At 39.5% G+C, this 27,427-nt stretch overlaps 1 protein-coding gene across 2 annotated transcripts; it reads left to right on the forward strand.

Moving 5' to 3' along the window:
- Positions 1-680: 680 nt before the first annotated feature.
- abcc4 (ATP binding cassette subfamily C member 4 (PEL blood group)) lies at positions 681-26,694 on the forward strand. 2 transcript variants are annotated; one of them, XM_032557158.1, is made up of 31 exons: positions 684-914; positions 2,321-2,431; positions 9,599-9,719; positions 10,333-10,557; positions 10,657-10,746; positions 12,241-12,404; positions 13,013-13,138; positions 15,619-15,868; positions 16,625-16,732; positions 16,861-16,950; positions 17,051-17,242; positions 18,179-18,273; positions 18,353-18,439; positions 18,859-18,955; positions 20,197-20,397; positions 20,926-21,063; positions 21,138-21,175; positions 21,247-21,350; positions 21,434-21,580; positions 21,662-21,741; positions 22,212-22,362; positions 22,438-22,557; positions 22,631-22,741; positions 22,826-22,926; positions 23,644-23,835; positions 23,896-24,051; positions 24,578-24,667; positions 24,856-25,028; positions 25,187-25,292; positions 25,993-26,127; positions 26,198-26,694. In XM_032557158.1, the coding sequence occupies exons 1-31, from the start codon at positions 760-762 to the stop codon at positions 26,285-26,287; spliced, it is 4,044 nt and encodes a 1,347-aa protein (XP_032413049.1). In that variant the 5' UTR covers positions 684-759; the 3' UTR covers positions 26,288-26,694. The 2 variants fall into 2 exon arrangements, 1 of the variants encoding a protein (XP_032413049.1); XR_004338420.1 differs by lacking the exons at positions 22,438-22,557; positions 22,631-22,741; positions 22,826-22,926; ... (5 more) ...; positions 25,993-26,127; positions 26,198-26,694 and having other exon boundaries at positions 681-914; positions 21,666-21,741; positions 22,212-22,259.
- Positions 26,695-27,427: the final 733 nt, after the last annotated feature.

Genomic DNA, 27,427 nt, shown 5'->3' on the forward strand with positions numbered 1-27,427 from the left:
GACAGAAATAAAGGAACTTGAACTTATGCTGAGTCATGAAAATGGGTTTTTAACTTAATGAAACACTGGAGATTTACTTGGACATCTTTGACGTGTTGTAAGTCTAGATTACAGTACCTTGTATTGCTCATACAATATAGGCGTAGATGTAAATCATTATATTCATATAATAAGCATATATAAATACTCATTAATTTGTTTGTTCCCCATTTAAACATGTTAATACCTCAGACCTCAGACCATATTGGACATACATTTATTTTCAGTCTCTTTTACAGTTTATCTCCTAAATAAAATCGCAACATTTTTATTTGCAAAATATTTTAAATTCACTACAATGTACTACTTTGTATGTGTCTGTCACATAAATTACTAACAAAATTCATTGAAGTCTTGGATTGTGATGTCACAAAAATGTGGATGAACTGAATTTCATAATGCATTCTAAAACTGTTAATGGTTCAATGAGATATTTAATTTTTTTCACCAATCTTATATAAGCGGAAATATTTTAGATATCTTCTGAGTTAAAATTATGTGTAGGTAACTGTCAACAATGCAGAATTAAACTGTTTAAAGCGCAATGGACACCTAGCCAATAGCATGGCAAGAATGTTTTTTTCTGGCCAATCCGGTGTATTGAGGGCGGGGCGAATGGGAGTTCTTCTGTTTCTTTTATTTCGCTTTATCACCTTAGACCGGACGTGAGGGGTTACGTAAACCCACGTTCGGGGGTAGCCTTACCCTCATGTAACATGCATGTCCTACAAAGTTACGACCCATAACCGGGAACTGCAGTTTTTAGAAAGACGGGAGACGCGGTGTACCTCCCGGTTAGTCATGGAAAAAGTCCGGAAAGATGGCAAGAAGAACCCGGCGGCGACGGCGAACATTCTGTCCAAGATATTTTTCTGGTGAGTGGGCACAGAGGTCTGTCTCCCAGTGGTGACCGGTGTTTTTTTTTTATCAGTAGTAATTTCGCGGGGAGTTTAAAAATGTACTCGGTTAGGATAGGAAGTGTAACTTTCCGCATTCCGCGCGGTCACTATTCATTTCACACAAAGTTAGTTTGAGGAGACAACGTCATGAATGGGCAGGAATTCTGCTCAGGTAAAAGAAACAACCGGACATGAGCAATGAAGAAACGTCCTTTACGTCAAGTTTCAGCGCAGGTGTTTTAGATTAGGTTGCTTCAGTGGAGGAGTTTCCACTAAACTTCACTTCCCTATACCGTTTAATTTTTGCATTACTGTCTGTGTTTTTTCTCATTTCATAAAACTTTTTGCGATGTTTTGTGTCTTTTTAAAAAAATGAACATTTAGTATGTATTTTTTCCTTTTCAATTCGTAACACGCCTTTAAACTAAATGGAGCAGTCTGAATCACCACAAGATCGTTTTACGACATTTAGAATCCATTTTTATTACACTATTATTGTCGTTTCATCGTTATCTATCGTTATTATTACACCAGAAGGCACTTTGGGTTAAAAACGTATCCCAGGAGGAAATAGATAAATAAAAAGTAGTTTGATTGATTTATTTATTTTACCAAACTGCTGAAAGTTGATTTGTGAAGCATTGAGATAATAAACGTGACTATTCGTCTGGTTTGAATTATTTTGGGCTTGATTGATACCAAAATGCATAAAAAAACCTGTTCTGATTTTTTATCAGAACAGATTCTTAGAATCTGCAAATTCTAAGAATTTTCAGATTGAAAATGTAAACAAATTGTTACAGCATAGTTATATTAAAAAAAACATGTATCACTCTGACAGATCCTCTCTGATTTTAGAAAACTTTTCTTTCGATTTAAGAACAGAACGTTTCCCTCACCTCTGGCAATCTCTTCTGTCTGGGTCATAAATCTGCTGACCCTTAAGAAATGGCCTAGTGCAAGAGTGCATACAGTCGGGGTCAAGTTTTCCAAACCGGGAATCTGACACGGCTTGGAAAGTTTCAAGCTGTTGATTTGCTGTGTAAAATTATCTTAACTCCAAAATACGAGCATTAAACACTGATTCATCCATCGACCAAACACTTTGAAAAACACTCAGATCTTTCCGTTTGTGTGTTTATTATATGGTAGTCTGAGTCATTTTCCCTGTTTGTGCGCTGAGGTCTGCCTCCATCAGATTAGCAAAAACTGTTTCACCAACATTTTCCAGTAATATTTACAATCTTTAGTCATGGCTGCGAGTCTTTTTGATGGCTTTTGCGTCTATTTACCAAGTTTCCTTTTTCTTTCCAAGACGGTGTGGATCTAATCTGCTGAATAAAATCATGAATTCCTTCCAACCCCTGTCGTCTCTTCATCAGGTGGCTGAACCCTATGTTCAGCATTGGCTACAAGCGCAGGTTGGAGGAGGAAGACATGTATGAAGTGCTCCATGAGGACAGGTCAGAGGTGCTGGGACAGGAGCTGCAGAGGTACACAAACTTACACAGCTGCACACATAAAGGCCTTAAAATAAGTTGGCCTCTAGTCTGTTTTTTTTTTCTCAGGTCTCAAATTTTGTCTTGACACGACTATATAATCTAATTCTATGTTTTTATTTTTTGTGTGTTTTCATTGGACATTTCTGTCAGGCAGAAGCATTAGGCGCACTCTAGACTATTGAAGCTACCACTAGCTAGCTGCTAATATACCCTTGCTAGTGCAAATGTATCGACAGAGTTCATACACTTCTGTTGATGAAAAAAAAACATTAGAAAATTGCAAGTGTGAAGCAGGAGAAAAATCAAATGAATTATATATTCTATGGAACAATAAAGGTTGTTATAAAGAATTGGGACAATGAAACACAATGTTGATGTTGAAACACGGCGGAGGCAGCATCAGGCTGCTGGATTACTTTTGTTAAGATGTAAAGGTAAAAAAAAAAAAGTAATGATTTGTTTTTACTCGGAAAGTTTTGGCCCAAAGTCACCAGATTTCTGCTAGAAAGCAAAAATGGTCAAACACGTCCAAATCCTGCTTATTTCTTAACGCAACAAGATAAAAGATGAATGGAGATATTTGCTTTAATATATTCAGCTTTAATTGGTGTTTGTTCAAAATGTTACTTTGCTGCTCGGGTATTTGACTTCCTGTGGCAGATGGCTCAGTTTCATTCTCCAAAATCAACCAAATATTGAACTTCTTAAATTGTATTTCATTTGATAAATGAACTTTAAGATTTGTCCTTTAGAACGTGTGATTTCAGATCTCAGTCATCTCTCTGTGTAGCCTGTTAAAATGTTCTACATTGAACTGTTGGAGTTCAGATGAAGGAAATATCAGCCGTGTGATGATGATGATGATGATGATGATGATGATGATGTGGGTATTTGTGAGAATGGAGTGTAACTTCCTGATAGGTCAGTTTTTCCCCCTGAAGCACAGTACAGTCATGGTAATTTAACAGATTATCTGTTATATTAGGACCAAAACATTTAATTTTCATGTTTCCCTACAAGCTATGAACCACTATATATCGGATTATGAAAGTTCTTACATCCACTAGGGAGAAGGTAATATACAATATGAACAAATGTGTGTTTCCATGTCATTCTTTAAAATAAAAATAGCTTATTCTTAAAAATTAACCTAAATAATCATTTTTTTCATTTTCAAAAATACAACTATATAAATGCAAACACTGGTACAGTGTTTTAGGTTGATGGTCACCCATAAATGCATCAATGAAAGCAACAGTAACACAAAAACTGGACGTTTCTTTAAAACTAATTAAGACTAAATGTTTAGTTTTTTTTTGTAATTCAAATTTTTTATTGATTTTCTGAAAATTATCTCACATAAAACACAAATACAAAACAAAAAAAAAACAAAAAAGGCTGGTGCACCACCCCCCGCCCCCCAATACCCAGGGTACAGTCATATATTATATGTATATTACAGTGTCAATTCAAAAACATTCAGTAGTTGAGAGAAAGGTAATTGTCCGGGAAAATCAGACTTCATCCAGATACATTACTCGAAGCCATAGTTCTTTTCAATGAGTCCCAAAAGCTATCCCATTCCATGTCCCTGTTCCCATCCATGTTGTTGAGCATGACTTCATAAGAAGCTGTATCCGTCATTGATTTAATCCACTCATTTAGCTCGGGACACTTTGTGGTCTTCCAATGTCTTAAGATGATCCTGCAGGCTGTCACCAGACCGACCATCACAACTGCAAAAGCTCCTTTTGGGGTGTTTGGCATTTGAGATCGGTCTCCCAGTAAACACAGTTCTGGAGTCTGAGAGATCTCTGAGCCAAGCCATGCACTCAGAGCCTCCAAGATTTTAATCCAAAATGGTGAAACCAGAGAGCAGTCCCAAAAACAATGCAAATATGTGCCCACTTCTTTCTTACATTTCCAACACCTATTGTTTGACATTATTTTCATTCTATGTAACCTCGTAGGTGTATGATAATATCTATGTAGCACCTTATACTGTATAAATTTGCTTCTGGCCTCTTTCACATATTTACCACTCTCTGACATTACCCTCAACCATCCTTCTTTTGTATACTCTTTTCTCAAATCTTTTTGCCATAGAAGTTTAATATTTGACAATTCACCACTCAGATTACAACTTAGCAGCTTATAAAATTGAGAGGCAGTGTGTCGTTCACGCGGCATCTTAATATAATTCAATATATCATTTTCTACAATCTTTTTAAATTTTGAGGTAACACAATGTCTCATCTGTAGATATTTCCAAAAATTTGCTTTACCTTCCAAATTAAATGTGTGAGTAAGTTCATTGAAGGACATGAATTGTCCATCTTTGTACAAATCACCAATGACGCATATGCCACGTGAATGCCACTGCCTCCAAAACACAGGTGTTTTACCAATACATATCTCAGGATTATTCCAGAGAGATGGATACTGCTCTACCTGATGTGGGAGCTTTAACAGTTTGTGTACCTTTGACCAAACTTTACAAGAATGAACATAAACTGGGTTTGTTGTGTCGATCTTTTGAGATAATTTTGTTTAGGGTCAAAAGGCAAACATATATCCCTTTCAATATGTAACCATTCCTGCCCATTCTCACCTTCCCAATATTTAACTAATTTTGCCATTTCAAATGACAAGCAATAGAGCTTAAGATCTGGAAGTTCTAGGCCGCCCTTTTCCTTAGGAGCATATCATTTTTCTAATTTTATTCTCGCTCTTTTACCTTCCCACAAAAAATGTTTAATTAAATTTTCATACCTTTTAAAAATATCAAGTGGAATTGTAATAGGAAGCATCATAAGCAGATAATTAAACTGAGGGGCGGTAATCATTTTTATAACATTAATCTTACCCCATAATGTTAGTTTTATCTTCCCCCACTTTTCAAAATTTATTTTAATTTTTGAGGGCACCGGATCAAAATTTAGTGAAGGTAACGCTTCCAACTCCCTACTGAGCCTAATCCCAAGATACTTCATACCTTCAGGTACCCATTTGAATTTAAAATCTTTAACCATGTGTGAATTGCATAAAGAGGATAATGGCATGGCTTCAGATTCAGCCCAATTTATTGAGTACCCTGAAACCGTCGAATACATCTGCATAGTGTCCATCAGGTGCGGCAAAGATGTAAGCGGATGTGTTATAAGTGATAAAATATCGCCTGCATATAAAAGCAGTTTGTGTTCTTGTTGTCCCCATAATATTCCTTTGATGTCCTTATTTATCCTAATGCTCACTGCTAAAGTTTCAATAAACATGATGAATAATAATGGACTGAGAGAACAACCCTGACGGGTCCCCCGTGATAAGTTAAAAAAGGATGAAATGGTGCCATTGGTTATGACAGCGGCCTTTGGTTCTTTATACAATATTTTGACCCATTTAATAAAAGAGGGTCCAAATCCAAAATTTGAGAGAGCCGAAAAAAGAAAGCTCCATTCCACTTTATCAAACGCCTTCTCCGCATCTAAGGAGATAGCAACGACTGGCTCCTCCTTTGACTGACTCAACCACATCAGATGTAACAATTTTCTAATGTTATCAGAGGAGGAGCGGGTTTTCATAAAGCCTGTCTGATTCTGATGAATAATACTAGGAAGGACTTGTTGTAAGCGCACAGCCAGCGCCTTGGTTAATATTTTACAGTCTACATTTAATAAGCTAATTGGCCTATAATTTGCCGGGTCCGTGCTATCCCTATCCTTTTTTGGAATCAAGGATATCAGAGCTTCATTAAAAGTAGGAGGCAGCTGTCCTCTCTCAAAAATCTCTTGATAGACCTTTTGTAACACTGGAGCAAGAATATCTATATACTCCTTGTAGTATTCTGATGGAATACCATCATACCCGGGGGATTTCCCCACCTTCATCGCTGAGATTGCCTTCCTAATCTCCTCTTCAGTAATTGGTGCTTCCAACCACTCTACATGCTCCTGAGATAGCCTTGGTAGCTTGAGTTTGGAGAGAAAAGCATCACTTTCTCTTTGGTTTGTCTCGTTAAACACTGAAGATGTATACAATGTTTCATAATATTGTTTGAAGCCATTGTTTATGTCTTTTGGTAAGGTTACTAAAGTATCTCCTTGTTTAATGGCAGGGATTGTGTTCAAAAAATCCTCTTTTTTAACTTGTCTTGCTAATAATTTGCCCGTTTTCTCCCCTCCCTCATAAAATGAAGTTTTTAACCTGAATAGAGAATATTCCACTTTTTTGTTATAAATTTCATTTAACTGAAACTTGAGCCAACAAATATCTCGATAAAGTAAATCATCATAACACCTAGCCAAATTGCTTTCTTTAAGTTTGATTTCTCTTTCCAATTTACGAATTTTACATAGACTCTCTTTTTTCTTCCATGAAGTGTATGCTATAAGTTTACCTCTCAGAAATGCCTTAGAGGCCTCCCATGCAGATTGAACATGCTCTGTACTGCCAATATTTATTTCAAAAAAGTATCTCAGGTCCTGCCCCAACTGTTCTTTAAAAAGTTTGTCCTGTAAAATCGAGACATTCATTCTCCATCTTGAACCTTTTATATTCCCCAGTCCTAATCTTATGCATAATTCCGTAGATGCATGGTCAGTGAGTGCAATAGTTTTAATATCACAACTCCGCACATTATTTACTATGAGTTTTGAAACCAAAAACAGATCGATCCTAGAATAGGATTTGTGACAATGAGAATAAAATGTGTACTCTCTTTTAGACGGATTGATTAACCTCCAAACATCTACTAGACCCAAATCTTCCTTTAACATATGGACTGCATCTCTTCCTTTAGAGCTAAGTGAACCTTTTGGTGCGCTTTTATAAAGTATAGGATCCATAACTTCATTAAAGTCCCCTGCTAATATTATTTGTCCTTCCATATCCCCCAATATACTATTTATTTTGTGGAAAAAATTAGGGTCCTCCTTATTGGGTGCGTATATGTTGCAGAGTATGACCTTTACCCCTTCCAGCATTGCTTCGACGCAAACTATTCTTCCCTCTGTATCATTAGCTTGTTTTATCAATGAAAACTGAATATTTTTCTTAATAAGGATAATTACTCCATTGCGAGCACTCGAGTGAGAGCTATGAAAAATATGTCCTACCCAACCCATCTTAAATTTGGACTCTTCCCCCTCATTTAGGTGAGTTTCTTGGAGAAATATTATATCGGTTTGATTCGTCTTTAAATACGCCAATATTTTGCGCCTTTTGGCTGGATTTCTGCATCCATTAATATTCCAAGATGTGAATTTTATATACTTCCCAGTCATTGCAGATTATAGATTGATACACGTTTTAAACCTGTAACAAAACACTCTGAACTGATATATCTATACCCCGGTCCCCTGATCCCCAACCTACTCTGTGAGTGCACCCAGCCAAAATGAAAACAATTTACATGGGCAATAAACATTCCCGTCATGTAAACGGATAGAAACAACATAAAAAACAAACTTAAAACCTACTCTATTGCTGCTGTCTACCACAGCTGAAAAAGAAAAGAAAGAATAACTAAGAGAAAAAACCTTATCAGGTCCGTGGACTCTGCTTCTCTCTGTTCATGATGACAGGTGGCGAGGTCCGCCTCCCAACAGTCAGACACAACATCTTCTATGGGGCTCCTAGGAATTACATCAATCAGTTGAATTTGGGGTGTCCTCCCCCTGCTCGTTCTCCTCCCGGCTCTCCTCATTGAAAAACTTCTCTGCTGCTTTCGCCGAGCTGAAACTTATGTTTTTACCCTTCCACCTCACGCGCAGCGTGGCTGGAAACGCCAGGGTGTATTTAGCGTAGAGAAAAGAACTCTTCTCCGCCAGTTCTTTAGACATATCTGGAAACACTGATAGCCTGCATCCTTGCCACTCAAACCCGCGCTTCTCCTTAGCTGCCATAATCACTTTATCCCTCGCTGATTGCCTCAGGAATCGAATAAGAACCGGTCTCGGGGCTCGATTCGGGTCGGGTAACGGTGCGAAGACCCGGTGGGCTCGTTCAATCTCGAACTTGGCGTCATCGCGAACTCCAAGACCCTCGATTAACATCTTCCGAACACAGCTCAAAAGTGTCCCATCAGTACCGATAGTCTCTTTCAACCCAATAACTCTCACATTATTCCTCTTACTGTGATTTTCGAGAACTTGCATGCGGTCCAGCATGGCATCCATTAGCTTGCTTCTCTCACCAACTGCGGTGTGCAGCCGCTCCGAAGTGTCCTCCAAGCGGGAGATACGTGTTTCAGCCTCCGTTAGCCTTTCTTGCATTGCAGCCACCGCTGCATTCAGTTCCGACGTCGTCTGCTTTATTGTGGAGACATCAGCAGCTACGCTTTGTAGCATGTTACTCATTTTAACCACTTCCGAGAACAAATTCGTTATATTAGGAGGAGGAGGTGTTTCCCCCTGTTCTTCCTCATGTGGAGGGCTGTGACGGGTCGACATGCGGCCTATACTCTTTGAGTGTTTCGTTGCGGCCATTGCAGGATTAAAGTACTTTTTTCCCCCAAAAAGAAGTCCACAAGCCTATACTGCTCCCTCACTTGCTGAGAACGGTATCAAATAAGAGCCCCTTACTACAGTATCGTCGTCTAATTACATGTCGGGAAACGGAGAGCCGTTAGCCAGCTGCCATCTTGTTCGCCTGCCCACATGACTCCCTAAGACTAAATGTTAACTAGTTCAATGTTTGATCCCAATCTTCTTTATTCTCTACATACGTGAATTTTTTTCTTGAATAAAAACTAAAGTACATCTACAGTGAAACGTGGAATTGGAAGCATCATGCTTGCACCTTTTAATTTTTTTGTAATGTCATGAAAATCTGACATTTCATCTTTTTAAATCCACTCTACCTTCTCCTGTTTCAATAATGGAACAAATGATCATAATGAGTCATAAAAAAGTGAAAAAGAAAATCTCTTCTCTAAGAAGGTGCAACCTTAAGTTATTAAAGGTTGCACCAATGTTACTGTAGGCTGCAAAGCGCTGATGACTGTCGACGTGTTCCAACCTGCCTGCGACCTGCTTTAACTCACTGCGAGCTTTGTTCCTTAAGTAATGCTGCTGCCGTCTCAGAGGCAAGGCTCGGCTCATCTTGATTCAAAGATTTCTAGACCTCGACTTATCCACTGCCGGTTCTTCTCTGTCACAGATACTGGGACCAGGAGGTGCAGAAAGCTGCCAAGGAGATGAGGACACCTGGGCTGACCAAAGTCATCATACAGTGCTACTGGAAGTCCTATGGAGTTCTAGGAATCTTTACACTTCTAGAGGTCAGAGGTCTGTCTGTGTGAAATGTTCAAGGTTCTGACACAAACTGGGAAAATGGGAGTGTATACTTGATGCCTTTATTCCCCATCCTATTGTCTTAAACCTTTTCATCCATAGTTTTTATTTTCTATCCATTTATTTCTCAGTCATCCATCGCTTCCTCTCATTACAGTCACATTTTTGTTGTTGTTGTCCAATCCTATATTGTTAAGCCTGCAGCGATCCACGTTTATCACTTCCAATACCGAGACCGATATCTGAGGCTTAGTATCGGCCGATTCCGATACAGAAAAACAATCCTGAATTGACTTCAAATGTTTGGGTTTTTAAAAATGCAGACATAAATGTACTCAATTACAAATGTATTTGATAACTCTGCACCGCTACAGAAAACTTAAATACACCAATAGCTTTTCAATATCGCAACATTCAAAAGGTGTAGGAGTACTGATTGTTTCAAAGAATATCTGATTTTTTTCATGTTTTTATGAAGCATTTTTTGTTTTTTAATAAGGAAATAATGCATCATTTACACACCAGGTTGTTGTTTTTTTAAGTCTGCAGGGGATTTTTAAACTTTTTATCTTTAATCATCTTGTCTCTGCTGGAATGTAGGAGGCCATCAGAGTGATCCAGCCAGTTTTTTTGGGGGAAGTGATTCAGTACTTTGAGAATTATAATCCAGATGACAGAGAGGCTTTGAATAAGGTTCTGGGCTACGCAGCTGGCCTGTCCGCCTGCACCTTTGTCCTGGCAGTGACCCATCACCTCTACTTCTTCTACGTACTGAGAGTGGGCATGAAGATCAGAGTGGCCATGTGTCACATGATCTACAGGAAGGTCTGTATCAGGGAAAATGAGGTTCTGATTAGCAGTTTAATCCTGGCACTGCCCGTCAGATCAGATCAGTTTTCCTTTAACCATTGTTTTTTTTCTCAGGCTCTGTGCCTGAGCAGTTCAGCCATGGGAAAAACCACCACAGGCCAAATAGTCAACCTTTTATCCAATGACGTCAACAAGTTTGACGAGGTATGAGAAAATGAGCTGCTGTCTCTTTTTCAGGGTTCAACGCTTTGCAAAAAAAATTATGTCACCTCAACTTCTCCACCTTTTACCACAAATTATAATGTGTTTTAATGGACAACACAAAGTAGATTTCCTTCTAAATGTCTTATAAATGAATATCTGAGAAGTGTGAAAATTAATATATTTTGTTTTACGTGTTGATGGTTGATATCTAAAAAAGTTTAATGCATTTTGTAATGAACTGTATTAAAGGTTTTTCAAATGTATGAAAAATGCATACAGATAAAAACTGAAGTATAGGAATAAGATTAAAGAATATGATTAATTAAAGAATTATTCTTATTAAAGAATAAGAATATGAAGAAGACTGACAGTAGGCTGATTTGTTTCTCTTACATTATTCTTTGTTAATACACCAAATACCTGAGGAACAATGCAGCCTTTCTGAAAAATTAAACTCTCAAATGTTTTCTTCAACTTCAAAGCACAAATTTAATTTTTACTTTGTTTCTTTTTGAAAAAGGCTTCATGTATAAAACCAAACAATGTGGGCTATATTTCAAAGTATTCCCCACATATTTCACTTTGAACTGTGTTTCATCTGCTGACATCTAGGACCAAAAACTTTCCTCAGGCATTGTTTATCCAGATCGGTCAGAAATATGTCTTCCTAAATTAGTATTAGGATGGTAAATAATTATTAAAAGAATTACAGGGAAAATGCTAAAGATCTGAAAAACTTAGTATTTGTTGTAGTTTTAACAAACAGGATTTAGTGTGTTCATTATATTTCTTTGCACTATTAAAGATACAAGTTTAAAGTTGGCTCTCTAACAGATAAATATCCTAACTGGCACACAGGGATATCACTGCCTCCCTCACTGTTAGAGAATGTTGCTAGTTACTAACCCTCTCCACCACTGTGCTTTATGTTGCTGTTTACCGTCTGTTACTGCAGGAGTAGAAGCTTCACCAAATATTTGTGTAATTTTTTCACATTCTGCGATTTTTCCTCTTTTTTTCTGCACCCTTTTTTCTCTTTCGACTCGCCATTCCATATTCATCAGGTGTGTTTATGCCTTAGCAGTGACAAACATCCTCTAAGCTATCTGACACTTGGTTTGTGCTCAGGTTAAATGATGCGGTAGGGCTGGCGCAGTGCTAGAAAATGATCAAATGATTCATTTGGAAACGTGTTTGCCACAAGCTGTGGTAGGTTTCTGTTTAAGGCCTCATTACCCTCTGAGCACTGATCTCTGTTTGTGTGTCAGGAATGTAGAGTTTCATGTTAATCTGTGAAAGCTTCTAGAGGGAGTTTGTTTTCTGGCAGTGGGTGGGATGGTAATTACAGTATGTCTCGCTTTCATACCTGACTGGACCTGAGCCTGTTTGACAGAGGGAAGAAGAAACTCTCACCTTGATGGAAACTTTGATTATTATTTTTTTTCTACTGTTGTGTGTTGTAGTTGCAGTTCAACACTGACTCCCTGTCTCTAGGTGACTATTTTCCTGCACTTCCTGTGGGTGGGGCCACTTCAGGCAGCTGCAGTCGTGGGGCTCCTGTGGGATGAAATTGGCCCCTCCTGTTTGGGGGGAATTGGGGTCCTCCTGTTCCTGATGCCCACCCAAACCATGTTTGGAAGACTCTTCTCTAAGTTCAGGTAAAACACACACACATCGGAGGAGATGTAGCTATCCACCAGCCTATAAAATATTCTTAAGTGATTCTTCTGTGCAGGATTCAGTAACCGTAGCTGTCTTTATCAAAGTCTTTATATTATGTTTTTACAATGATAAACTTTATTTAGAAAGGCTCAAACATAAATGCCATCATTTCATGTGCTGTACCAGATTGTAGCGTAAGCTAATTTGCATCTGCAGTAACTTGATAAGTTATAAAAATGGATATGCAATACAATAATAAAATAAAACAGAAAATATAACGCTACAAATTGCTTTCTATTCACAGTACACAGACTAACACACATATGGATCAACTAAAGCAAGTTGATAGACCAAAGAAAAATAGTGCAAAGCAGAAGGAAAAGTCAAAACTTTCTGGATTTATTTTACAGATGAAAATATAAATACACGCATTGTTTTCCTTCTACTTCACATTTATGTGCTACTTTGTTTGACTGTTATATAAACTCCAAAGGAAAATGCTGAAGTTTGTCATTTATGTAGTTAATTTACCTGCACATAGAGAGGACATTTGGATGCTGAAGTGCATCTCCAGCACACTCAGTGTCTCATCCTTCCTTTCTAGGAGTAAGACCGCCGTGCTAACAGACAGCCGAATCCGAACAATGAATGAGGTTGTGTCTGGAATGAGGATCATCAAGATGTACGCCTGGGAAAAACCTTTCTCTGCTCTGGTCTCTGAGGTCAGAAGGTAAAAACAAAAACCAATGTCACAAACGGTTCCACAAACAACCAGAAGTTATAAAACCTCTAGTCAAAAATGTGCAGCTAATTATGTGACATCTTTTAGGGATTTTTCTGGCTATTTATTAATATCAGACATAATCTGTTAGCCCCCACAGAAAAGTTACCCATTTAGACATTTCACATAAACATTAATAAAGTGTTACTGCTGGTTACAGACTGGTATAAACAATTACTTTCTAGATTACGACCAATTTGAAAAGTGTTAGACGTGACAACTGAGACTTTTCTGAAAAAAAAGTCTGTGACAAAAGAGGAAGTTAGTTTTTAGTTGTGAAGATTTGTTCTCATCAGACAAATGTTCAGAGTTGAACTTGCTGATGCTGTTTTGTTGGAGTTTTAGGGTTTAAGCTTCATGGAAATGTTTATTGTTTTATGGTTGGGAGATTCTTCTGTCACCATACCTACCTTTTTGTTGTTGCAACGTGCATATACTTCATCACAGAAGGATATTGTGAGTTTATAGTAAACGATCTTAGAAAACGAGTTCACTGTATATTTGTATGTTTTTTACATTACAATTGCAAAGAAAAATGAAAGCTTTAAGAGCTAATTACAGACATGTGTCTTTGCTGTGCTCTGCTCTGCTGCGCACTTCACCGGTGGAACAAAATCATTTTTGAAAGACGGGACTAAAGTTGATGCATTGAACAGAGCGATGCCAGGGGCTTTATTTTGGGACGATGTCAGTGTTTTTAACAAAATTTTTCATAAGTGTAAGGGTTTGGAGATCAGTGTTAGTTGCTCTGAAAATGATCTGATTGTGCCCAAGTAGTAAAACAAAAATTAGCTTAAGTTTTTAGTCTGAGCATCCGGCATGCTGATGGGAGTTAAATCTTGGTGACAGCATTCAATCTGCAAAGTTCCAAGGAGTAACGCTCTTGTCAGGGCATTTCTTGAGTTTTCAGTGTTCTTATCTAGGATGTGCTGAGCTTGCTGCTAGACTCTGGCCTGGAGCTGTGAATAAAGGTCCACATCTTGGAAGTTGTTAAAAGTGGAGTGTATTTTTTTTCTCTGAGCAGTGTGTCTGCCATAGAACATCCAGGCATAAATGTTCAACAATCATGAACATGAAGACAGTTTTGGCTGCACTAAAGTTAAAATATTTTTAGCCTGGACCTAAGAGGCAGGGTGCTATGCTCAATGATGAGTCGCTTACTTTGTTTCAGTTGAAATTCTGTTCAAAAATATTTTCTTGTCAAATTATTCCCAGAGGAATTGAAATGTAACTCTTGCAAAATCTCTTGAAAGGAACACTTTTTTTCTACAAACATATTTCTAATGGGGCTGTTGATACAAGTGGTACAATTGTTTCAAAGAGAACAAGCTTATTGCAACTTTACCACACAGCCAGTATTGTGATAATGACAGAACTATAAATGTCTGAATGTTGAAGTTGTTTTGCTGTGGGTTCTTGGTAAACATATTCAGATAATGAATAGTCTGTCGAACTAGTTAAAAATAAATAATTGTTTCCATCTCAACAACAAGCTTCTGTCAAGTTCCTGCTGTTTAGGCTCTGATCTGACTTTTACAGATATGCTTAAGTAACTTGGAAAATGTGAATGCATTGAGTTTCATACCAAATAAATCCATAAATTTCAGTATCTGGTTATCATTATATATGAAATTATCATATCTGCACCAAGTTACAAAACTTACGAAGTTAGTGTTACCAGTTCAGTCTGTCAACCATAGACAAAAAAATTGATTTTAATATGTTTGTTCTGTCAACTATAAACCTAGCTCATCTCATCTTTGCTGTCATCATCACTGGTACTAAAAATAATTTAAGAGACAGTACAGACCAAAAGTTTGGACACACCTTCTAATTCAATGGGTTTTCTTTATTTTCATGACTATTTATAAGGCAAGAAATCCCACTTATTAACCTGACAGGGCAGGTTGACCTATGAAGTGAAAACCATTTCAGGTGACTACCTCTTGAAGCTCATCAAGAAAATGCAGAGTGTGTGCAAAGCAGTAATCACAGCAAAAGGTTGCTACTTTGAAGAAACTAGAATATAAGGGCTATTTTCAGTTGTTTTACACTTTTTTGTTTAGTGCATATTTCCACATGTGTTATTCATAGTTTTGATGCCTTCAGTATGAATCTACAATGTCAATAGTCATGAAAATAAAGGAAACTCATTGAATTAAAAGGTGTGTCCAAACTTTTGGTCTGTACTGTAAATAAACAACACAAGGGCAAGTAAAGCTGGGCATCCCACCCCTGCTGTCTCCTGTGGTACCTGCTTGAAATTACACTGTCATCCTGAGAGAAGTCAAGTTTTTTTCTGATTATTGCATTGGACAGTCCAAATTACTTTCAACAAAACTTCAGTACTGGTCTCTGTCATTTTGTTGCTTGACCAAGCCAACTCTAATCTACCTAAACCATCCGACTATTTCTCTTCGTCATCCTAGGAAGGAGATCTCCAAGATCATGAAGAGCTCCTACCTGCGAGGTCTCAACATGGCGTCGTTTTTCTGCGCCAGCAAAATCATCGTGTTCATCACGTTCACCATCTACGTGCTGCTGGGGAACCCCATCTCCGCCAGCCGTGTGTTTGTGACGGTGTCGCTGTACACGGCCGTGCGGCTCACCGTCACGCTCTTCTTCCCCAGCGCCATTGAAAAGCTGTTTGAGAGCCGGGTCAGCATTCGGAGGATTCAGGTATAAAAAGTATTCAAAACTCTCTGAAAGTGACTGAAGTAAATCAGACGACTTCTTTCATTCGGCGTTAAGGTTTAGCATGTAGCCAGACTGAAGTTGATTGAGTGGAAATAAAGTGATATTTGCTGAGTACCCAGGTGCAACCATGTCATAGATTAACTGTTGCTGAGCTGCAGTGAAAGGGTCAATTTGAAAAAAAAATCTGCATGACTTTGCTTTTATTGACAGAACTCATAAAGATTGATCAGTCCTGTTACAGTGCTGATGCTGCTGCTGTGTTATCGCTCTAATGTTCACCTCTGTTAGTCTATTATCTTCCTCTCCAGATCTCATTGTAGTTTTATAACTTCATGGCCACCTGACTGCTGCAGTAAACCACATCCATAAAAACCCCTGAGTGAGAGACAGGAAGTTGTTTTATAGTTAAAAATTTAAATTCATTGCTGAGTTTGACTAAACTAAACTGTTTAATTAAACTTGAGCTGCTTTTATGTCTAATATTAAGATGAAGTACATGGACACAATAAGTCAGATACATTTTCTGATCTGTCTGATGCAGTCTGTGGTAAAACATGTTAGTAAAGTTGATTGAGTATTTTCATATCCACAAATCTCTCTATAGTCAATACAATCTTTCAGACAGACTCAAAGTTCTTTCTGTTCAATCCTGGTTTAAGCTGTTATTTTTTAAATCAGCTATATAAGACCTTGTTTATTTGTATTTTTAAAATCCGTTTTCTCTTTCTTGTGGTAAAGGAGTTCTTGCTGCTGGATGAGATCACAAAAACCAGCATTGCTCTTTCAAAGGAGGACAGGAAGGATGTTGGTGTGGAGCTCAATGATCTTACCTGCTACTGGGACAAGGTGGGACTCCAACCTTTATTTACAAATGTCAAGAGAGAACGGAAAAGAAATCTTTTTTCTAAGCTGAAGATTTAATTCTGTTAAAAGTTAGGTAAAGTAAAAAATAGTTTTTGTTGCTTTTCCTCCAGAACTTAGATGCTCCGACCTTGCAGAGCATCTCCCTCTCTCTGGATTCAAATCAGTTGTTGGCTGTGATTGGACCAGTAGGAGCTGGAAAGGTCAGGCTTTGCGATTCCCATTGGTGTGAAAAAGTATCTATTTCATGTTGATGACCCAGAGCCGTCAGTCAGCTCCTGACATGTTTGCGTTTTCACGCAGTCGTCCCTGTTGAGCTCCATCCTGGGAGAGCTTCCTGCTGAAAAAGGGGTGCTGAGGGTCAAAGGTCAGCTGACCTACGCCGCTCAGCAGCCCTGGGTGTTTCCTGGAACCATTCGCAGCAATATCTTGTTCGGGAAAGACCTGGAACCTCGGAAGTATGAAAGAGTCATCAAAGCCTGCGCTCTGAAAAGGGTGAGATGGATTCTCCCAACATTTTTTGTATGGAAGTTATGATTTAAAAAAAAAAAAAAAAACTAAATTATCTTAACTAATGCTGAAACAACCAATCATGATTAATTGTTAACTAATTTAGTCATCGCTTAAATGTTAACTGGAATATTTTCATTTCATTTGTTGAAAGAATAACACAGAGCAGTAATATATACATTTTGCATTTAAGATGACATTTTTTTCTGTATATATATTCTACCCACAACTCCTCAAGTGGCAGTTTTAGCTTCACCTGGTTCAAATTAACTAAAGAAATGCCATGTTTTTGAGCAATAAAATATTTATTTTCTTGTTTTAAAAAAGGAATCGAATTAGTTTGAATCTTGTAATGTATTTCTAATATTATATAAGAAATGCTTGAGTGGTTAAATGAAAAATCTGCAAAATGTACCAATTTTTAAATCCGATTGTCAGGATAATCTATTACTAAAATAATTGTTAGTTGCTGCTGTTATTGTAAGACTTCAATGTAAATATTGAAAGTTTACTTTTTCACCTTAATAGCAAAGTTTAACCAAAGCCCAGACTCAGGTGTGTGTGTTTGTGTGTGTGTTTACCTCTTCTTGATGTAAAAAGCTGGGCTGTTAATGTTTGCTAGGCTGATTGGAGGAGAGGTCAGGGAAGAGATGTCTGATAAATGAGTTACCTTGGATGGCTGTGAATGGACCAATTAAACTATAAGCCCTGTACATGATGTGCCTCCTGATCAACTTTATCAGTTTTATATGAAATTGTCACTGATCAGCCTTTAAATTTGCTGATTTGTTGTTGGTGTTGAAATCTTCTTTTTATGTTTAACCCCCATGAACCTGTTCATGTTCGTCCTTTTACCCTTTCTAAGATAAGTTGGGGACAATTGTCATTGTCGGTCTTGTAAATGTTATGTTTTATGTGTAGGACATGGAGCTGCTGCCAGACGGGGATCAGACTCTGATCGGGGACAGAGGGGCCACCCTCAGTGGGGGACAGAAAGCCAGAGTCAACCTGGCCAGGTAAGCCAAGCAGGAAACCGGACGAGTTGAGATGCATTTTTCCAGGATAAACGCTGGAGTGAAGTGTTTTCTGTTTCAGGGCTGTGTATCAGGACGCAGACATCTACCTGCTGGATGATCCTCTCAGTGCTGTGGATGCAGAGGTCGGCAGACACCTCTTTGAAGAGTGAGTCCCATCCAGTCTGCTCAGCTGCACGCTTCATTAATCAGGACAATAGATTCCCTGAATTTCCCAGACAGGAAATGGGTGTAAAGCCTCTGATTCAGATTCCACCCAGAGGAAGTTGTTGTAAAGAGCAGGGTGGAGACCTGTCAGCATGCTTACTGGAACTTTCCTCTCTTATTGGCTTTTTGAAGGTCTTAGTGTTTTTGTTCAGGGTTAAACAATGGCTGAAAGTCCTCTGGTACACAATACAATGCTTCTCAACTAAGAAGGCAGGTGAAAAGGGACAGAACTGGGTGTGGTGGATAATGAGTGAAAACACACCTTATGTCTTTAACCCAGTGTCGGCAACAAACACTTAGTGTAATTAAGTCCTAATAAACCTGGAGTTAGAGCTTCTCATTCTTGCTTGCTGTCATCAGGTGCATCTGTGGGCTGCTGAAGAACAAGCCTTGCATCCTGGTCACCCACCAGCTGCAGTACCTGAAGGCTGCAGACCAGATCCTAGTACTTAAGGAGGTTGGTTTGAATACTTTCTCTTCCCTGCATGAACACACCTAGCAGGAACCTTGCAGCGTGTCCTGTTTGGCTCCTCAACCTGGCAGGCTGCAACATTTTAGCAGTTTCAGCAACATTTCCATGACCTAGAAAATCTAGCTGCACTGCATTCTGTTCACAGGTCAAGGTGTTAATTAAGAGCAGGGTGGAAGCTCTGTAGTGTAGAAAGGTTATATTTACTGATGTTTTAGAGCATCAAAGCAGGTTTTAACTGTCAACCTGTTGCACAGCTGGGAACGACTGCCACCATTTCAGATCAATTGTAGTTTTGTTTCTGTATGTTGAAGTGAATGCTTGTGAAAAACTCCTTTGACAGGTTGGTGAAGGGCCTGAGTTCCAACTCAGGCTAAGAGGTATTGACTTAGGGAAGTTAATAAAAGTGCTCTTTTCATTTTTAAAAAGGTGTTCAATCATGTCTTCCCTTGTTTTACAGTCGTTTGCTACTTTTTTTTCAAAATCAACTGAATCAGCAAAATTGAAGAAGCTGAATACTTCTGCAAAGCGCCGCAGTTTCAGGTTTCTCAACTGACTTGAATTGTTCCAATAGGTCATAGGGTATATCTGTTCTCATGTTTGCACGTCTTTGTGTTTCCTTGTATCCTTGTTTCTTTCTGACTAAGAAACAAGGATACAGTACAGGGTCTGTGCATCCTTCAAAATCCATATTTAAGGCTAAGAGTTGTATTTAAGACATTTTAAGGCCTTAATTTCAGATAAAACGTGCGTCTAAAATTAAGGCCTTCAATTGATTCAAAGTAAGTTGGCCTTATAAACCACTATCTTTAGGGAAGCTAATAAAAATGTAATTAATGTGGGGTGCACAGCAGAACTTTAAGACATTTTAAGACCTTAATTTCAGATTAAACTTGTATTAAATTAAAGGCCTTGAAATGTCTTAAATTGAATGCGTATTTAAAGAATTTAAGACATTATAAAACCTTCATTTTAGAAAAGAGTTCTACAGGTCTAAAATTCCACTCTTAAAGGTCTTAAGAAGTCTTAGCTTTGAGTTGATGAAGTCTGCACAAACCCTCATCCTGTTGCTGTAAAGTTATGATAACAGATGTTCGGGTTGCCATGGTTTGGGGTTTTCTAAAGCAAGAAATAGAAAGCTGTAAATAAAATCCTGTGTTTCGCTGCTGAGATGTTTAGTTGTTGGCAGCAGTCCATACACAACGACTCTGGCTGTGTGTGTTCATCAGGGCCACATGGTGGCAAAGGGAACGTACACAGAGCTGCAGCGCTCCGGACTGGACTTCACCTCTTTGCTGGCGAAAGAAGAGGAAGAAGAGCAGCCGCAGTCTCCACAGGACATTTCTCCCAGGAGCAGGACTATGTCTGAGATGTCAACTCTCTCCCAGCACTCCTCTATTAACTCAATCAAAGATGGAGATCACTTACCGGTTGGTACAGCGGTCTATTACGCCCCCTAGTGGTCCACCATAAGTTTTCACAGAGAAGAAAGGAGTTGTTTGTGCAGTTGATCCACATTAGTATTTCTTATCTTCGCGTTTATTTACTCAGACACTTTTAATTACTTTTATAGAAGCTTAGAGGCGAGATTTTGTAACATTTTTATTTGATGGAAAATTTAAAATTGACCTTTGATTCTCAGTACAAAAAGGGAAATGAATGAGTGTTGAAGCTGTGGTTTTAAACACATGAACACAGCAGCTGACTCTGCTGCTTTAAATATGTATTTGCCCTTTGCTTCTATAATTTCAGATCCTCTTTGTCTTTGTCTAGTATGATTGCTAGTCATGTTTAGTCAGTTTGCTTGAAGAGTCAGAAGTGCAGCTTCATTCTCACACGTTATTAATTAAACCACAATAATGTTCCCTTTATTGTTCAAACATTTCCTTTACCTCTCTAAGATAACATTAAAATGAATGATGTTGATGGTAACCATGCTCATCGCTGTTCCTTGGCAGACCGAGGCGGTCCAGGCGGTGCCGGAGGAGAGTCGAGCTCAGGGAACCATCGGAATGAAAATGTACCTGAAATACCTGAGAGCTGGAGCTAACATCGTCGTCCTGCTGTTTGCCGTGCTGGTTAACCTCCTGGCTCAGGTACAGCAACAACAATCCAGCCATCTATATTAGGAAATATCAAAACAAGTAAGTAATCATGTTTTCTGTTGTAGGTATCGTATGTGATGCAAGACTGGTGGCTGGCGTACTGGTAAGGAATTCTCTGTGTTCTCCTCCTGATGCTAACAGAGCTGTTTCCTCATTTAATCTGCCATGTTTTAGGGCAGGAGAGCAAGACAAGCTAAGCAGCACTAATAGCAGCATGGCTGCAAATGGAACCAATGCCACAACGTTGGATTTAGGTTTCTACCTGGGTGTTTATGGAGGTAACCTTCTTCACACGCAGTCTGCCCTGTTTTTGTCACTGTTTGCTTCCTGCTGATCAGAGAGTCCTGCTGGTTTCCTGCAGGTCTCACTGCAGCCACCATCCTGTTTGGCTTCATGAGGAACATCCTCCTGTTCTCTGTGCTGGTGAAAGCTGCTCAGAATCTCCACAACAGCATGTTTAATGCCATCCTGAGAGCGCCGGTACGCTTCTTCGACATCAACCCCATCGGTAAGCGAAGACAGCGTCATTAAACACTTTGGGATCCAAGGAGAACTGAATGTTAGATTCTCACTTGCTGCGTCTCTTTAGGAAGAGTGTTGAACAGGTTTTCTAAAGACATCGGCCAGGTGGACGCCATGCTGCCCTGGACGTTTGCCGACTTCATTCAGGTGAGGATACACACACCTGAGTGTGAGCAATATGGACCAAATGTTTTATTACGATATTTTGTTTTACTTTTGGAATAACAATAAAAGTGATTATATGAAGTATTTATTATTACTTCTTTTGGTAATAAGCCCCACAAACACATTATTGCTACTGAGAAACACACCTGTTGGTCATTAGCTTCTTTTGGAAATCAATCATATAAAGAAGTTTGATTTGTATCTATAAACTGCTCACAGTAACTCCATTTAACTATATATACAAATGTATTGTTTGTTTACTTTGTTGAACAAAGAGTGAAGAAAATAGTGAAATTAACAACTGCAGACAATTTTGGAAGTTTTTAAACCTCGGAATTTATGGGGATAAGAAATTTATCATGATAAATGATAAACAAATGATGAACTCCAGTTTTAATCCTCTTCATCTAACACTGACGTTTGGGTGTGAACACTTTTGCTGTGATTTTTAGGTGTTCCTGCAGATTCTCGGTGTGATCGCCGTGGCAGCGTCTGTGATCCCATGGATCCTCATCCCGGTTGTGCCTCTCCTCGGATTGTTCCTCTTCTTGCGCCGCTACTTCCTGCAAACCTCCAGAGACGTGAAGCGCCTTGAATCCACCAGTAGGCGTCTCAAACCGATTGGGTTTTATTTTGCCGTTTTGTTGCTTCTCCCTGACTTGTCGTCGTGTCGTGCAGCTCGCAGTCCCGTCTTCTCGCACCTGTCGTCGTCCCTTCAGGGCCTCTGGACGATTCGGGCCTTTGGAGCGGAGGACCGCTTCCAGAACACCTTCGACACTCATCAGAACCTCCACTCAGGTTCTGCCTCTCTCTGCATGTTTACGTCCACTGATCTCAAGCATTTGTACTGACGTTTTGCGGTTGTGAACAGAGGCCTTCTTCCTCTTCCTGACAACGTCTCGCTGGTTCGCCGTTCGTCTCGATGGGATGTGCGCCGTCTTTGTCACCATCACTACGTTTGGCTGCTTGTTGCTAAGAGACCGTAAGCCGGAGTCGATCAACCTGCACACTTCTACACCAATAGAGGATACCAGAGTGTAACCTTCAGAACTTTTTCTGCCATCAGAGCTGGATGCTGGTTCTGTTGGGTTGGCTCTGTCCTACGCAGTGACTCTGATGGGAATGTTCCAGTGGGGCGTCAGGCAGAGCGCTGAGGTGGAGAACATGGTAAGACGCCGCTTAAAATAGAAGTTATTGAGCTTTACATCATGTTTTGTGGTTATTCCCTCATCAAAAACACACCTGGAGTGTTTCCTTGATTCTCTTGTATGCGTTTGAGAAATCCTTTAATCTGCTGTGGCAACCAATCAGCTGTACAAAACACCTGGAGCTTCAGACGAGCCAACAGCAATTAGCAAACACCTGGTGGAACTGCACATCTGCTGCACTGTTGCCTTTATCAGCGCTGGTAAAAACGTTAAAGGGTTAACAAAGGAGAGATGTTGTGATGACATAATGAAGGCGGAGTTTCAGAAAGAGCGGGGTTTTTAAAGAGACAGAGGCCCAATTTCAAGGTGTTAAATTACAAAGTAAAATTTCTTTCAAGTCATATTTAATTTATATAGTATTTTTATAACAACCGAAGGTAACCTAGTTCATTTATTAGAGCTATAAAATGGCACTATGTGGCATAATACTGGTTCTTTAACTCAGATCTTTGAGATCTTGCTCCTGGGAGCATCATGCTGCCTTTATTGACCAATAGGAAATAACTTTGACATAGGAAAATGATCAACAAACTTTTAATGATCAGATATGAATAAAATTCCTAGAAAATACAGATTTAATGCATCAAATGCCTCTAGTGAGGGTAAACTAGGCAGAGATCATCACGTTTAATTTAAAAAAATGCAATAAAGTTGATGGTGTGAACCTCATCCACAGATGACCTCAGTGGAGAGAGTGATGGAGTACACCGAACTAGAGAGCGAAGCACCCTGGGAAACAATGAAGCGCCCTCCTCCTGGTTGGCCAAGCAAAGGCCTGGTGACCTTTGACGGTGTCAGCTTCTCTTATAGCGACGACGGCCCCAAGGTCCTGCACGGCCTCCAGGCCATGTTTCGGCCCCAAGAGAAGGTGAGAGGTTTGTTATCTAAAGCCGCTGCGGACAGAAGCTGACCGTCCTCCGTTTGTCAGGTCGGGATCATCGGGAGAACCGGAGCCGGGAAAAGCTCTCTGGTCTCGGCTCTGTTCCGCCTGGCAGAACCTCAGGGAAAAATCTACATCGACGGGGTGGTGACCTCTGACCTGGGCCTCCATGACCTGCGCCAGAAAATGTCCATCATTCCTCAGGTGAGCTCAAAGTGGAACTGAGCTCATGTACAGTATCATGTGAATCGTTTTTTCATTTGTCATATTAAAACCACCATTTTATTTTATGTATTTTATGTCAAACACATATTAGAATAAATGAAGTGGAATCCAAATTTGTTTCACTAATAAAAATTCAGCTTTGACAAATTGAACCAAGAAGCTTCTTGATTAATCTAAAAGCTCAGCCTAATTAGAGAGCGTCTGAACAGCATTATTGAAGTTTTATTCTCAACTTTATTCAGGTCTGGACTTTGACTGGGCCATTCTTACACACACATTTGTCGCTCAGGCTGTATGTTTGTCCTCTATTGAACTCTATTCTCATTAACTGAGAATATTTCCTGTCTTTAAAGAAAATCCTGCTCATAGCCTGATGCTGCCACCACCACCATGTTTTGCTGTGAACATGTCAGAAGCTTTTATTCTAAGGTTTAAATACCCAGAGGTGGATTTTTAACATTTTATTATTTCTGTGACTCGTGAACCCAGTTGGTTTTGTTTCCAGGACCCGGTGCTGTTCACAGGCTCCATGAGGAAGAACCTGGACCCTTTTAACCAACACTCAGACGAAGAACTGTGGAACGCCCTGCGGGAGGTCAGCACCAGCTGCCTGTTTCAAATGTGACCAAGATGTTTGATATGATTGATTGGAATCCAAAAATGGATTTTATGCTGCAAAAAAAAAAAAATTGTCATTTAAAGGCCAAACTAAGACATTCAGATCTTACTGTTAGTGAAATGAGCCTTTGGTAAATGAAGCTTCCTGACGTCTGTTTCCTTCAGGTGCAGCTGAAGTCCGTGGTGGAAGAGCTGCCTGGAAAACTGGAGACAGTTCTGGCCGAGTCCGGCTCCAACTTCAGTGTGGGTCAGAGGCAGCTGGTGTGTCTGGCCAGAGCCATCCTGAGGAGGAACCGCATCCTCATCATCGACGAGGCTACGGCCAACGTGGACCCCAGGTAGAGCGCTGTACATTCACTATAATTCAGTTTAAGACAGAGTATTTAGTCCATTTATAGTCTAAGTTGTGTTTTTAATTTACCTCAAGTCAACAAAATTTAGTGGCTAATTTCTTGGACATGAACTGTAACATTAGGATGTTGTGCTGTTTTCACAGGACAGACGAACTGATCCAGAGAACCATCCGGGACAAGTTCAGGGAATGTACCGTGCTCACCATCGCTCATCGCCTCAACACCATCATAGACAGCGACCGCATACTGGTGAGGCCATTTTACACACAAACTATTGTTCATAATTCATCAGCAGCAAACTCAAAGTTTATATTGATTTCCCACTGGCAGTTAGCATTATATGCAAGCGGTAACAGAAACGGAAACAAAGAGACAGTTGGAATCTGTAATTTCTGCTGAAGATTAATGACAGTGAAAGTATCCAGTTTGTGTTGCCTGGAGCAGAGATGCTGCTTTTAAAGTGGTTTCTTCCTCAAATCAAATGGCATTGCTTTAGGTGCATGTCTACCTTAAAGAACATACACACACACAACTGGATGCTGGCATTACATTACTGTAAACTTTCTAAAATAAATGTCCTTATAATTTGTGGAAAAAAAATTCAGCTCCTCTGCTTCCTCACTGTGGTTTGACTGTCATTGGCAGAAACAACCAATCAGAGCCAGGAGGAGGGTCTTTCAATCACACTGCTGAAACTGTGCTAATGGTGGAGGAGCAACTTAATGCTACTAGAAAACTGTTGATCAGTTTGGCATCAGAAAGCAAGCTCTCTTCTAAGCTTTGATTGGCTGTTTCTGGTTGAACGTGTATTTCTGCAGATGGCAGTAGGACATCATCCTAGGCATCATCTGTTGATGTTTTTCATGTATAAAACTGTTTTGTGTAAATTCCAGGTGTTTGGGTTCCCTACACACTAAAGTTTGTGGTGTGTGTATGGCTTCGGTTTCAGGTTCTGGACGCGGGGCAGATCCATGCATACGACGAGCCACACGTCCTGCTGCAGGACACTGAAGGCATCTTCTACAAGATGGTGCAGCAGACTGGGAAACAGGAGGCAGCGGCGCTACTGGAAGCAGCCAAAATGGTGAGGTTGAGTCATAAAAGTTAAGCCAGGCACAAGTAAGAAAATAAACTGACTTGAAACACATCTCCAGGCTTACGACAGCAGAAGCCATCCCAGCATGGTGAACGGACACGCAGAAACAGCCGACGTCAACTTGGTCATTTTTGAAACGGCTCTGTGAGCCATGAGACGTAAAGCTGCTTCAGTACCAGTAGAGTCCATAGAGGTCGCGGGCCGAGGAGGTCTGTTCTCCGGAGACAGCACTGACCCACTGCAGGGAGGAGGCCGGCGTCCGCTGGCCAGGCAACCGTGTGCACACAATGCTGCTGGTTTGAGTAGAAACTGTTCAGATAGAACACTACATGTTTTCTATTTATGTTCTAAGCAGCTTCCATATAGCGATAGAAGAAGTGGTCTTATGATTGTTTCAAAGTGCCTTATTTGTGTTTCACAGAAGTTTTTATTTTAGTTGTTAAAGTGTTTTATCCAAAGATGCTGTAAGAACTGTTGGCATTGTTGCACAGATGAGCATCCAAAGCTGAACTTTGTATATGTTGAAGATTTCAGTAAAAATCATTTTTTACTTTGTTTTCAACTCTGTCCTTCTTAAAACCTTGACAGGAAACCCAACCAAGCTGAGCAGGTCATTTCTCCATGGAGAAAAACATGAATATATTTGCAAATTTAACCTCAGCTGTCAATTTCTAACACTCAGTGGACACTTTACTAGACACAGCTAGAAAAGGTTGCTAAATTACATGGTTAACCTTGCAGTAGATAAGTTTTTCCTATATTTGTTACAACTATTTCCATCTGAAGAAACGTACCGCTTCAGATGAAAACCAACCAACAGAGCCAGGAGGAAGATCTTAGTGTTACCATTCACCTAAATGTGCTCCTGTCAGAAAGACTGTAGCATAGCAGGGAGCAGCACATACTGAAGCTTATTGACAGCGCCAAGATCCTCCTCCTAGCTCTGATTGGTTGTATTTCTGATAGCGCTGGGGGAAAGCAGAGGAGCTCTGTTTTTTGTTCCTCCCTGCCCCTACAGATGATCTGTTTCATACTGTTACAAAATAGGAATCATTTTAACAAAAGGAAACCAGTTTTTAGAAAATGTTACATACTGTAGGTTTAGAAACATCTAAACTAACTAAGCTTAATCAGTCTAAGACTGCTAATTTGTTTGTCCTTATGATTAGAGTTGACTGAACTTAATGGCTGAGATGAACTAGCCCTGAATATTTGCCTTTTTACCAAAAAATAATATGGCTTGTTAGCATATCAATAAAATCCTAGGTTTAAGGATGCCATGTTAAGT

The sequence above is a fragment of the Xiphophorus hellerii genome, chromosome 24, assembly GCF_003331165.1.
Source record: "Xiphophorus hellerii strain 12219 chromosome 24, Xiphophorus_hellerii-4.1, whole genome shotgun sequence".
NCBI lineage: Eukaryota > Metazoa > Chordata > Actinopteri > Cyprinodontiformes > Poeciliidae > Xiphophorus > Xiphophorus hellerii.